Below are 15,039 nucleotides of genomic sequence, written 5' to 3'. Positions count from 1 at the left end.
TTCTGGTACACGGATACCATTCTGGTTCTTACAAGGCTGATTAATGAGGGACAACTACTCAGTGTGACACCTCACTGCTTTGGACTGCAGAGATAATGCCACTCCAGCGTGAACCAGTGCAGTGGTGGAGCAGAGCATGGACTGCTGAGGATGCAATTCTTCTGCTTGGGCCTGCCTGGGCCTGCCCTCAGTTATTGTCATTACAAGGTGTTTTGCTCATCCTGGCATGTGGTGCTCTACACAATTAGAGTTGGAAATGAGCTAGATGCTGAAGAATTGTGGGAACAGGAGCAGGCCTCTGAGGAGGAGAAGGAGGATGCTGACATTTTGATACAAGAAGCTGACATTATCCAGGACAAAGCTCAGCTGCAACAGATAGTATAAGCCAGACAGAAACTCACTGACACCTGCTTCCAACAGTAGAGCCCTGGGTTTGGCATACCATTCTATATTTTTTGGTCATGATGCTTAAATCTGATTGGTATTGTGTGAATGACATTCAGCCTCAGTTAGCGTGGTTTCGTTCCCTTTTGTGTTTGATTAAAACTCACGTTTGTATTGGTATGAGTGTTTGCCTATACGTGATGGACAACTGGACACACGTTTTATTCATGGAATGAGGGCATCACTGGCTAGACTAGCATTTATTGCGCATCCCTAATTGTTAAGATTCAGCCACATTGTTGTGGGTCTGGAGTCACACTTGGGCCAGATGAGGTTAAGGATGGAAGTTTTCTCCCCTAAAGGTCTTTTGTGAACCAGATGGTTTTTTTTCTCTAACAATTTATGGTTATTATTAGACTCTTAATTCCAGATTTTTATGGAATTCAAATTCCATCATCTGCCATGGCAGGTTTTAAACCCAGCTCCCCAGAATATTACCTGGTTCTCTGGATTAATAATCCAGTGATAATACCATGAGGCCATTGCCTCCCCCTGACAAAGACAGCTATAATAGTCATTGCCAGGACTCTTGTCTGAGAACATGGATGCAGTGCTGAGTTCAATCACCCCACAGGAGTGGTCATGCCAGTGAACATATCTTCAAATGCATACTGTGCCTGCTGTTGATGGCCCCCTGCTGTAAAAGCCTTTCCCCCTACTACATCTCCACATCACCAGCCCTCCCTCCCCCATTCCTCCACATCCTTCATCTAATAGCTTCTCCTGTTTCTTGTCACCTATTCTCATTCTCCCTTAAATGCCTAAGGGGACACTGCTTCCTTGTGTGGGAGCAAATGGTCTGCACTAAATATTTGAAGACAGCACAAAGCTCTTCAACACATCCCAGTCCACTCCCTGCAGACTTCAGCAATGATGAGCATCACTGAACACTACCAAACAATTCTTCACTCAGCCACAGTCAGTATAAATCAATTGGCAACTAATGTACAGTTAGCTTCACATCCTTAAAGTAGTGTTGGTAGGAGGTCCTCCCTGCTGTTGAACATGTGTTTGACTGTGCAGGGCAAAGAGAGGGCTTCAGTGCAGTGCTGAATTCTCAAACAGCAGCACTGATGTGAAATCAACAGGCCTTCTTATCTATTGATCCTGTACTGCATACCTCTGGTGGATACTCATACTTGTGTATTGACGTCCTGACTAAAATGGTGTCCAAAGTAGACAGCACCAGAAGTGTGCCACAGACAACAATTTGAAGGCAAAATGGAGGGGGAGGGCGTCATGAACCACACACTAGGGAGCTGACATTTGTAGTCAAAGATTCTACTGTCTACTCAAAAATAAAGTAATGGATGAACACTGCTTCTACTTGTCAAACTCGATCATTACTGATGCGCCGTAATTAGCTTCTTAAGCACGAAACTTGAAACTGGGATGACTTAATTATCTTGCTCTGTTTTCCTAAATTTACAAATTTCAGCTTGGTTTCTCTTTGAGAAAAGCCCCAGTAATAAGCTTTCCACTATAATACACTTCAGGAAAAATACATTTTTCAATCACATGTAATTAAATTTATGCCTTGTTTGTTCAAAGCAATTACAGGTGCTCATTCTTTCACTCTGACTAATGCTTGTTCAAGGAAATATAAGCTTTCAGTAATAGTTTATGAAAGATGACCTGATTTCAGCATTCAAAATGCTTTAGTTGGTTTTGAAGTCTTTTCTAATACAGAGTACAGAAATGGTGCCATATAATAAGATAAAAGATTGCAGCTTGAATAACAAGAGGGAACTCTCTGTAATGTTGAGAGATTCTGCAAACTGCACACAGTCAGCTGTGTGGGGAACTCTTCAGGTTTCCTGGTGAAACATATATAATCAATATCTAGGCTTTTGAGCAGGTGAAAGGTCTTGAATTTTTCATGAAGGAATTAAAAAACAAAGATTGGGCAAATTGGTTGTAATATTATTGTGAAATACCTAACTTTGCAATACTTATTTTGCTGAAAACCTTCTTTAGAATAATACACATTTTAACTCTGCGAGAGAAATGGCAGACTAAATGCACTTCAAATTTGTTTTAGAATAAATTGATCACTTTACCTTTTCCTTTTTCTTAATGGTAGCTTCCTTTACCAGGCTAAACCCTTAAGAGAAATCTACATGCCCATGAAAGCTTAGACTGATTGGAACCCATCTGAAAACATATCATCCACCATTCACTTGGTGCAGGTGTGCACTGAAGAATTTTCAAGGCGGCACATAGTCCAAGGAGACTTTCGAGTGTACTATCCATTTCGCAATGTGTACGCAACAAATAAGGACAGTCATCTACACACAGTTGGTGTTTCAACTATGCAATAATTGATCAAAAGTGATGAGATCGTTGCATGTTAATAGTTGTACCAGTAGTGTCACCACATGCTAAGCCTGAAAATTGTCCGTTGTGAAATTGGGTACTTGCAGTTGTGGAGAAAGTGAGGTCAGCAAATGCTGGAGATCAGAGTTGAGAGTGTAGTGCTGGAAAAGCACAGCTGGTCAGCCAGCATCTGAGGAGCAGGAGAATCAACGTTTCAGGGAATTTCATCAGGAATTGCAATTGTGGGCTAATGTCCTACTTTTGCCTACTTCCACAAACAATGGAGCTTCAGCAAATATTTCCTAAAATGTTTTTTCTTGTATAAATTAAATTTACAACTGTTAAAAAATAAAACAAGCTCTGCTCTGCTATCACATACATCTTATTCTTGTTCATTGTACAGGGCAGAGATGACCATGTTAATTTGGTCAGTACAGCTGGAAATCTTTAAGGATTCCCAGTCTTTGCTGTGTCCTCAGTCATTTCTTAATATTACATGGACTAAACTAATTGATTGACCATTGGTATGCAAGACAGAAAGGACCTTAAGAAGGGATTGAATAGTGTTGTCCATTTGACCCATTAGGGGTCATGGGTTTATACAGCACAGAAACAGAGCCATCAGTCCAATTCTTCCATGCTGACCAGGCATCCCAATCTGACCTAGTCCCATTTGCCAGCATTTGATCCAAATGTTCTCATGAATGCACATTCTGGATGAATTTTAGCTCAGAGTGGCTATGCTCATGGTGCAGCATCAGAAATTGTGTGAATCAACATGATTTGTTTGACAATAGTCTTTTCACAATTCATCAGGCAAGGAAGAATGAGTCAGATAATTAGGTACTTGTTTGTCTGACTCTATCCTTGTACCACATGTACTCTGGTTCATAAATATATAAAACTATTAAAACAAGTTTTAAATGGTGTCAGTATCAAAAATATGGTTATAAATGCAGTGCAATTTCAGCAATGTCTAAACTAGTGGAAAATTCCAAAAAAAAAGATCCAAATAGCCACCAATATTTGCAGCTCATGGCTGACTATTTAGTTATGTTCGTCAAAAAACCTAAAATGTTGGGAGAGTTCAACAGGATTCAACATCTGTGGGACAAATAGCTGGGATTCTGTCAAGAAAACAAATGACCAGTCAGAGAACCAGTGGAGAAACTCCATCAAGTCATGAGGGAGACTCAACAGAATTAAATGACCTTCAGGCACTAAGGTGGCCACCATGGGGACTTCCTGATGATTGGAGACTGACATGGGACTTCTCCTCGATTTAACTAAGCCTGGTTCCCACTGCGATGGACTTCAGTTTACCTTGCTCAACATTTTAGATCTGTCCCTCATCAACAGACTTGAATAGTTAACTCTGTTTCCCTTATCAGAGATACTATCAGAGATACTATTATTGTGTTTTCCATCACCTACCTGATTGTTGTAATTTCAGATTTCCACAATTCACAGCATTTTGCTTTTGTATTAATTTCTTGACAATTCGTTCTCTGGATGGGCAGATGATGGATTATGGATCAAAGTGAGGTCTTCAAAGAAGTATGATTTGCTGGCACATTTCATTTATGTGAACAAACAAATAATTGTTTGGAAACACAGTGATGAGCCTTTGGGGAAAGCAAAAACAGTAGACTTGCCTCACATGCAGAGTTCCTGATAGGAGTTGGAAAAATTGGGCTTCTCAACTCACTGAAGTCAGCTATCAGACTCTCCCTGGTATTCAGGAACAGGGCATGACCTGAAGAAAAAGCACAAATTAAAAAGTACATGAATTGTAATCTCTCCAGGTAGAACAATCGTTTACCTTTAAAAACTTATTACTACTGAAGTGCAGGTTTCCTTTATTACAGCAGCTGCTGTTTCTCATTACAGTCATGTTGCTTTCAGCCCAAATAGCTTTGACTACTCTAAACAACTGAATTGATCTCTCACAAAACTGGTCTGTATGCAGCAGATGCGTGGTTAGTTCCTAAAAGGTATGGGTGTGAATATGAACACAGCTTAAGAAATTCCCATGAGAATGATTCTGGAGATAAGGTAGCAATCTTGGCTTTTCCATCTATACAGTACTTACATGTAAGTCGTGTATCACCGATAAAGCTGCTACAAACAGTGATGTGAAGAACCTAACAATGAGTAATCTCTCTCAGTAGAAGTCTCAGCAAGGTTGTGTTTTGTATGAAATGAATGTTTGGAAGTAGTTGATGTGAATACATTTAAGCTGTGTGGATCAATTGGATTTTTACAGGCTCAATGTTTTTCTCCTTGTGAAATAAAACCCTCAAATAAAAAAAATGCATAATTACTTAGGTATTTATATAAAGATGCATTTATATCATGTAAATAATATTTATATGTATTAAGAAAATATAAATTTACAATCACAGCATATTGGTTATATTAATACACGACCATTCCAGAGGCATAGACTCAGGAGTAAGGTAAAAAGTTCAAATTTCATCATGGTAACTACAGATCAAATTCAATTAATAAATTGAATCTGGAATGTGGAGCTATTCTCACTAATGATGACCTCTAAACTTCCAGATTATCATTTAAAAAAACTGCTTTGGCTCACAAAGTTCTTTAAGGAAGAAAGTTTGCCATCCATGTCCAGTCTGACTTCTATATAGATTCAGTTAAGGGAATCTTGGAATGAGCAATAAATGCTAGCCTTGTCAGCAAAACCCACGTCCGAGGAATGAATATAAAAATATAAAATTATCTGTACTCTATATAATATAAATGTATTTAAACAAATACCATGTCTAAAAACTTACATTAGCTTAAGAGCTCTATTATATCTTAAATTGATTCAAGACTGATTAATTATGTTGCTTTTCAATCACTGTGTTTCTATTTTGTGCTCAGCAAGCTTGCAGATTCAGCAATAAGTTAAACAATTGTTGGTGGTATTCACTGACAGGGGAATGTAAGCTAGCATACCCAGAGAACTGCTTCTTCTTCTTCTGAGTATGCCATGGATCACTAACTAGTGAAACTGGCTAGAACTACACCGAACAATTGCAGGGACCTATTGAAAATCCAGACTTGCAAAGCACTGGACTTGAATGTCAGCTCGATGAGTACCCAAGAGACAATATATCATTGAATATATTCAAGGATGAGTCAGACAGATTTTTGATTGACAAAGGGGCCAAAGGTTATGGGGAACAAGGCAGGAAAGTGGATTTACGGTCAAATTGGTTGGGCAATAATCTTTTTTAACATGCAGAGCAGACAGGAGGCATTAAAAGTGCTCCTTTTTATATTCTTACCTTCTTATGTGCTGCCAACTACATCAAACTAGCACTGTATTATATGTGTATGTGCAGAACTTTCATGGCTCAGTGGTTAGCATTGCTTCCTCATAGTGCCTTGGGTGACTGTGTGGAGTTTGCACATTCTCCCCATGTTTGCGTGGGTTTCCTCTAGATGCTCCAGCTTCCCCCCACAATCGAAAGATGTGCAGATTAGGTGAACTGGACATTCTAGATTGCCCATAATCAGGGTGGGGGAATGGGTCTGGGTGGGTTACTCTTTGGAGAGTTGGTGTGGATTTGTTGGGCTAAAAGGCCTGTTTCCACACTGTAGGTAATCTAATCAACAAAAAAGAGAGCAGTATTTTATTTTGTGGAGTGCATTTTGCTTATTGGAATAAAGGTATTAGCTGGAAAATTGGAACTTTTCAATCTTAGTTGCAACACAAGTTACAACTAGTACAGCTTACTTTTTGCTCCTTTAGAGATGGGGCTTATTCATGGCCTGAAAAAGATTCTCTACCGCACCAACATGACATATTTCACATTCTACATCTTCTTACGATCTCTCAAACAAAGGAAATAACTGAGCAAAAATCAATGCTGACACCAGGTGGTTTTGTATCTTGACTTCAACCCGCAATATCTGAGTTGATCACTTTAATTGCATGAGTGGAATGGAATAGGAGGATGGAAAGGAGGGATAAGAAGTCAAAATCAATATGTTTGCAAGACACACTTTCAACCTGGATTTATCATGTGCTTTCTGTCTGCCACATAGGAGGCATAGGAGGCCAGTTAATGCCCAAAGCACAGGTGCTGCATGGCCAAATTTAAATATCATTAAATTGTATGATTGTTAATGACTGATTTAGGGTTATATTGAGTCAGGTATTCACACATTGCTCAATTGCCAATAGCTTCCTTTGGGAACACGGTCCTCTTGTTGTACCATGTCAATAAACAAGTTCGCTAATTTCAACTATTACTGCAAGTATGCAGGTGCTGATCAAAGGATACAAAGTATCTCTAAGACAAACAGCCTTCTCCATAATTATTTATCTTCTAGACATGTTTGATAGAAAGAATCCCATTGGTAACTCACTGGGGAGACAATAAAGGAAGTTGGCAATTGGAAGCCAAAAAATGATGAGAGTTGGCACAATCTTCAAGAAATTTAAACTGTCAGCAGGAAAATGCAGGCACAGCTGTGAACACCTTAGAATCCAGAATAAGCAGTGAATGTCGAGATTGGAGATTCATGTTGTTCATGATGTAAAGGGGCAAAGAGTAAAACAGAAGGTTTGTCTATCATTGTATAATGGGTTAGCAAATTGCACATTAAATAATTTATGGTTTATTGGTGACCCTGGTGCTGTTCCAGGACAAGCAGTTAACTTTGTCACAAGCTAATAGGGGCATTGCTATGATCCTAGCTGTTACAACTACTGGACAGGTGAACCCCAGAATGAAATCTGGTTTGGTATTATCTTTCAGTTAACGTGATGGAAATTTGCTGAGAAGCAGACATGCAAGACTGCAGATATTCTTTTAGAATGGAATACAAGTTTCCTACAAAAAAGGAAAAGTGATCAAGTAAACTACGCTAAGTTATTTCAATATTAGAACACAATGCAGAAAAATGTTAAAATACACTGCTAAACAAATTTTCACCTATTCACCAATATTGTCACCATATAGCATCAAATTCAGAGGATCTGTCTCAAACCTTTAAATTTAACTGACCTTTCCCAGTTCTTTCCTGTGAACTGTGAAACACTTTCACATGTATATTGACAAACCGGAGAGCTTAGTCTACCTCTGTTTTCAACATGCTGCAGATTTCTAACTAAACACTCCTGGTCTTAAGTTGCACAAATTAATTGCCTGCCAATGTAACTTATTCTCTGAAGTGTTATATATTCCTTTCAAGGAGAGAAAGTAAAATACACTCCTGATCCCCAAACAGGTCTCCTCCAAAACTGCTAAAAAATCCACAGTCTCTATGTTTTTTCTGAGCTAAAATAAATCCTTGTTCATCCTGAACAAAAAACAAGCTGATGTTTACATTGTGTCATAAACCCAACACAAATCTAACAATCTTCGAACAATGTCAGGGGTTCCTTGCCACTCTGACACATACTGGCTTAGATTATGGTTGCAGAAGGATTGATTAACCTAGTCATTATTTAAATGTTTTCACAAAATTAATCAACACTCAGATGCCACTATTTTGACATATAATCTCTCAAAACCTATATATATTTATATGTTTACAAAAATCAGACACATTTCATCAACCATGTAAATTGAGATTTTCATCTGCCAAAGCAAGATTATTGTCAGCAGAACTAGGCCATTTTCTCTTTAACACACCTTTAGTTATACCCATTTCACATCTCCATTCTCCTTTATCACCATCAACAATCTTTTTGTATGATTCTCTTGTCATTCTTACAATCGGTTCCACTCAATCCTACTTCACATTCCCTATCCCAGCATGAACATCAAAACCACTATTTACCAGCCCCATTCAGTTCTGTTAGAACAATCACATTAGAATTGAAATGTTGACTTTGTTTCTCTCCCTACAGATGCTGGCAGACCTGCTGAATTTCTTCAGCACTTTCTGTTTTTATTTCAGCTTCAAAGCATCAGCAGTATTTTGCTTCAGTACATTTTGAAGTTTATGCAAGTCAGGAGTTACTTTTAGGATTTCATTTGACTTCAATATTCTAAGATGGGATCAACCTTCCTAACACCGTTTGAAGTTATGGAGTGGAGGAAGAAGAACAATGTAAAATAAAATCAAGGAATTGCTGAGGGTTCAGAAGCTTAAAGACAAGAAGGATTGATAATGGTTCAAAGATGTGATTGTACCATTTGGAAAGTGGGGAACAGATTAAAAAAAACAAATTCTGCAAATTAGCGATGGATGTTGAACCATGAGGTGTGTGATAGGTAGCATGGGTACTATCCCATACATTCCAAGATGAGCTACCACCAAAAACTGGTTGTCAGCTTAACCAACCAAACAGTGAATTAAATTTCCGTGAACCTGTACAGATAGGCGTGAAAGGGTGTACTTAGTACAGGATATAAAAAAATTCCAATTTTAGCAACAGAATCATTCATCAATAAACTACTTCAATTGACTCTAATCACAAGTAGGTTATGCACCAGAGCAATATCAATATGATTGATTTTCTGTTCCTTGAAATAAGACTACACTGCCCGTAATACTGACAAATGAATATGATGAGTACAAGGTCATGGTGACCCGGCAGTACTGATTTTACAAAGCTCTGGAGTGGATTGATTCTCAGCCCTGATTGATGTTGACATCATCTTTCATCCAATTGTGATTGAAAAACACAAGCACGTCAACAGATAACATAGTACATATTGCCTATTAGTTAAACTCAGTATGCCATTCCACTGGAAATTGGATTACTCCAGGGCACATTCTGCTGCACTCCCACCTGAGAGCAGATGTTAATGGTGAAAGGTTAGGAGTGAGGAATGGGATGTCAGTTTTGGGTATGCAGGACACAATCAGCTTGCAAACTCAATACACTGAGCTAGAGAATGGTAAGATGCAATTTCATGCTCCATCTTTCGCTGAGCCTTTTTCCTTGACATCAGTGGGCTGAATCTTACTTGTTTTTGGTGAAAGTGCGAGCTGTGTCCAGTTTTTAGGGGGGCTTAGCAAGATTTCATGCCATTTCTTATCAACTTGTCTCTTAACTGCTGACCCCACACCAATAGCATTCCTCACAACCAATTCTATCCCATATTTCCACATGCCATTCCTGGAACAAGTTGCCACTCAACCAGACTTCTGCTGAATGACCAATATCCCTTGTGCCTGTATCACCTTTAAAGCCCATTTTGGATGAAGACACTTACTGTCAGTTTGGAACTGCCCTACAAAATTCCTGGCATTTTCCTGGGACATGGCACAACAGGGAGAAACTGGCACCCCATTTTATATGAAGGGAACTTGATGTCCTGCTAGATGAGGTACACAGATGTGGGATATCCTCTTGCAGGATCAGCAGTGTAGACCATGACACCTGGCTTCATTTCAGATAAAATACAGCCCATAAAAGGGCAGAGACAGGGCTGATGCGCTACCCAATATTCAGCTCCTTACGCCTCATGAGCAGAGCATCCTGACTCTAAACACCACACACAGTGGACTGAGCTTGTGCAAGGCTTCTATCATATAGGCTGCCCTCGATTTCCTGTGTTGGAACTCTCCGAACAAAGGTTATCTCTTTTGATTTGACTGAGGCCTGCTGACAACAGTGACAAGCTTCCTGGCTATGTCTACGCTGACTGGAAATACAGCCCAGAACTAACATGAGCCTGGTATCTTTGGTTGAGGAGGCAAAGTCCAAAAAGGTAATGCAAGACAGATATGCTGTGAACTTCCAGGTCGGCTCAGAGTGAGTGGGTGCTATAATGAGAACGAGTTGCACAAGAACGCAACCATTACGTTATAGAAGAACTGACTGTACTGTTGAAAAGGCTGGTCTCTTAAAGGAAAACAGAAGAGACAGTCGGATATGGGCACTAAGAATTAATCTTATGTTAATTTTGACAAAATTTAAAAGAACAATTGTTATTGGGGACTCTCCCATCATGGGCACAGACAGGAGATTCCGTGGCAGTGAGCATGAATCTGGGATAGTATGTTGCTTTCCTGGTGCCAGGATGAGGACGTCTAAAAATGTTTGAAGTATATTGCTAAAGGTGAAAATGAGAAACCAGAAGTTATTGTACACATTGGTAGGAATGATAGAGTTAGGGAAAAGATTAAGGTTTTACAAAGTGAATATAAGAGATTAGGTAGAAGATTAAAAAACAGAACCTCGAAAGTAGTAAGCTCTGATATACTCCCAGTGCCAAGCTCAAATGAAGAAAAGAATAAAAAGATAAAGGAGATTAATCAATGGTTGAAGAAGTGTGTAATATTCAGGGAGTCAGGTTCTTGGATCATTGGGATCATCTGAGCAAAAAAGACTGAAAGAGATCAATACCTGAGCTGGAAGATTGTCTAATTCTATTAAGGGACAATGTATACTATTAGAGTGGGGGTGTGGAGGGATCCGAAGCAGTACAGTAGATTAGGATACTTTTGAATCTGAAAATAACAATTAATTAGAAAGACAGACAAGAGCAAGTCAGAGAAAGAAGTAACTATGAAGAATTAAACTATTTCTTTCAATGCAAGGGATCTTACAGGTAAGGTCGATGAACATGAGGCATGTTTGAGAACATTGGGATGTCATAACTAATTACAGAAACTTGACTGAAGGATGGACAGAACTGGCAGCTCAATATTCCAGGTTTTAGATGGTGTAGGAAGCATAGAAAGAGAGACAAATAGGAGGGTGTGCTGGGGGGATGGTGGGCAGTGTTTTTGATTAAGGAAAACATTACTGCTGTAACGAGAGAAGATAATTCTGAAAATTGGTCCAGTGAAAATATATGGGTTGAAATTAGAAATAAAAATGGAATAATAACCCAGTGGCTTTTCATTGAGTAGTTTAGTCTGTGCCGTACCTATGTGTCTGCATTCTGGACCTGAAAATAAAACACCATACTGTTCAAATTTGTACATGTAGTAATATAATTCCTTAATAAAGCATATGCAGTTTATTGGATGTTATCTAATATGCACAGAGGTATTCGGCATAATGGATTGAATCCTTGCCTTTAAACAAAAAGTTTCAGGTTTGACTTTCAGTCCAGGAGTTGATGGCCACAGAAGGTGTGTTAAAACATGGCCAAACATATTGATTATCAACCTGTAAATCCTTCTCCAGTGTTTATTACAGGCAGTAAAAGTGGGAAGGCCCTGTGATTCTGATCAGCCATGCTTGCTGTGGAGCTGCTGAGAGTCTGCCTCTCTACAGATACAGTCTTGGCCTAAAACTCCCAATGTCTGTAAGGCTCTGTTTCAGACAAGACCTCCCCCAGCACCAGCATGGCAGTGGGCAGGAATGGAACCTCTCTTTCCTTCGCCTGGGTTATGCCGAGTACCCAATGTGCCAGATTGACAAGGGTATGAAGGCCCTTGACCTGACTGCTGGCTAAAAAGGCACAGGTAAAATGTACAAAATGCATCTGCATTTCTTGCTCCTCAATGCTGAGAAAGCTTTTCATCTCAGCAAAGTCCCTGACCAACTCCCTGAAAGAGTTTGCTTGTCCTGCCAAACATTCATTCCCATCTTCAAATCATTCCCTTTGCCCTTTTCATTCCTTTGCCAATTCCTCAATTCCCCTCTATTTTACTTGATCTACTGCTCCTTTCCTTTTTTCCATACCAATCCTTCAGCCCTGTACTCCCCTTTCTCATCCCTATTCCCACTTCTGCTGCCTTACTCTATCCCTTTCTGTTACTATCCTCCCCTCCATACTTGCAACTTATCCCTCTCCCTCTTTGCCAATCCACTGCTATTCCCTGCACCATCACTTTCTCTTGCTTTCTTGTTCAGTTTCTCTTCATTCTTTTTTCCATTGTTCTCTCCCTCCCACCTTTAATCTGTATCCTCTTCCCCCCGCTTGTCCATTATATCTTCACCTTGATTCACCTACTGACCATACAAGATCTTTACATTTCACTGTAATTCTCCAGGTGTAGCCCAATAGGAGGTCACAAGTATCTTAAAAATCTTACAGCTTATCTCACCCAGCCATGGCATTTGAAGCACCATTAGTTACTTATCTGCACTGGAGTTGTGAAGACGTTGCCCTGTGTGATTCTAATTATTGTCATGAGCAAACATGAACAGAAGACGTCTACTTTTAATATGGTCATTGACTGAAATTTAAACCTATATCTTTGCTTCTAATTCTCTCGTGGGAAATGGGCTGGGCAAGCATTCATTGCCTGTGGCAAAAGTGAGGACTGCAGATGCTGGAAACTAGAGTTTAGATCAGAGTGGTGCTGGAAAAGCACAGCAGGTCAGGCAGCATCCAAGGAGCAGGAATATTGACGTTTCGGGCAAAAGCTCTTCATCAGGAATTGGCATTGCCTGTCCCTAGTTACCCTAGAGAAAGTGGTGGTGAGCTGCCTTCTTGAACCGCTGCAGTCCATGTGCTGTAGGGGGACCTTAGGGAGGGATTTCCAGGATTTTGACCCAGTGACAATGAAGGAACAGAGATATACTTGCAAGTCAGGATGGTGAATGGCTTGGTGGGGAATTTACATATGGTGATGGTGTTCCCAAGTATCTGCTGTCCTTGTACTTTGAGATGGAAGTGATTGTGGGTTTGGAACATGCTGTCTAAAGATCTTTGGTGAATTTCTGCAGTACATCTTGTACATAGTACACACTGTTGTTACTGAGCCACCGTGATATGCGGAGTGGATGCTTGTGGATGTGATGTCAATCAAGCTGACTCCTTTGTCCTGATGGGTGTCAAATTTCTTGAATGTTTATAGAGTCACAGAGTCAAACAGCGCAGAAACAGACCCTTCGGTCCAACCAGCCCATGCCAATCATAAACTAGTCCCACCTGCCTGCACTTGGCCTGTATCCCTCCAAACCTATCTTGTTCATGTACATATTTAAATGCCTTTTAAATGTTGCAACTGTTCCTGCATCCACCATTTCCTCTGAAAAAATTGTCCCTCATGTCTTTTTAAAATCTTTCTCCTCTCACATTAAAAGATACTCCCCTGTCTAGGGAAAAGACACCTACCATTCACCTTATATATGCCACTCATGACTTCACAAACCTCTATAAGCTTTCTATGCTCCAGTGAAAAATGTCCCAGACTATCAGGCCGCTTCCTATAACTCAAAACCATCCATTTGCCAACATCCTGGTAAATGTCTCTGAATGCTCTCCAGATTAATAATATCCTTCCTGTAGCAGGGTGACCAGAACTGGACCCTGTACTCCAGAAGAGGCCTCACCAATGTCCTGTACAACCTCAACATAATGTCCCAACTCTGGTACTCAAATGTCTGAACAATGAAGGCAATACCTTCTTATCTACCCTATCTATATGGAATGCACATTTCAAAGAATTATGTACCTGAACCCCTAGGTCTCTCTGTTCTATAACACTACCCAAGGCCCTACTTTTATTCGTATAAGTCCTGCCTTTGATTGTTTAACCAAAATGCAACATGTCATATTTATCCAAATTAAACTCCAACTGCCACTTTTCAGCCTATTGACCCAATTGACCAAGATCTCTTTGGAATCTTAGATAGCCTTCTTCACTATCCACTAAGCCACCAATCATGGTGTCATCCGCAAACTTACTAACCATGCCTTCTATATTCTCATCCAAATCATCCATATAAATGACAAACAAAAGTGGACCCAGGACCAATCCCTGCAGAACAACATGGTCATAAGCCTCCAGTCTGAAACATAACTCTCCACCATCACTCTCTGTCTCCTGCCATTAAGCCAATTTTATATCCTATTGGAAAGCTCTCCCTGAATCCCATGTGATCCAACTTTACTCATTAGTCTACCATGTGGAACCTTGTCAAAGGCTTTACTCAAGTCCAAGTAAATAATGGCTACCACTCTGTCCTCATCAATCTTCTTGGTTACTTCCTTAAAAAAACTGCAACAAGTTTGTGAGACCACTCATTAGCTCTGTCTCATCCTTTCTTCATAAAATAAGCCAGGACAAAATACACCTCTTAAAGGCATAGTATCATCACAAGGGTAAGTAGTGAAGAAAATAAAATACTTGATATAAGATACCTTCTGAGTAACATAAGTTGCTTTTCTCTTCTTCGTTGACAGACTGACTTTGCTTCAATTTCCAACTTGGTTCATCCGTCTCTGAGGTAAATGATGACCATCCACAATCCTCTTCTTCAAATGAACAGTATGAGCCAATGGGAAGGTTATCTGCAGAAAGAAGAAAATCTGGATGATATTTTCCAGTTGTTACACAAGAAGAATAATTACAGCAAGACACAGAAACTGATTTTGTGGTACGTGCAAAACAAATTAC

General features: G+C 39.7%; 1 protein-coding gene across 1 annotated transcript in view; it reads right to left on the bottom strand.

Moving 5' to 3' along the window:
- LOC140482871 (ALK tyrosine kinase receptor-like) overlaps positions 1–15,039 on the bottom strand; it is a 1,059,465-nt gene that overhangs the window by 354,434 nt on the left and 689,992 nt on the right. The window contains exons 7-8 of the mRNA XM_072580591.1: positions 14,784–14,933; positions 4,416–4,516 (exon numbers count right to left, since the gene is read on the bottom strand). Of these exons, the coding sequence (XP_072436692.1) occupies positions 4,416–4,516; positions 14,784–14,933 (251 nt within the window). The remainder of the gene's footprint in view (positions 1–4,415; positions 4,517–14,783; positions 14,934–15,039) is intronic.

Source organism: Chiloscyllium punctatum, chromosome 11, assembly GCF_047496795.1.
Source record: "Chiloscyllium punctatum isolate Juve2018m chromosome 11, sChiPun1.3, whole genome shotgun sequence".
Taxonomy (NCBI): Eukaryota; Metazoa; Chordata; class Chondrichthyes; order Orectolobiformes; family Hemiscylliidae; genus Chiloscyllium; species Chiloscyllium punctatum.
The sequence above is the reverse complement of the archived record's forward strand: the minus strand, read 5'-3'. Positions and strand labels throughout refer to the sequence as shown.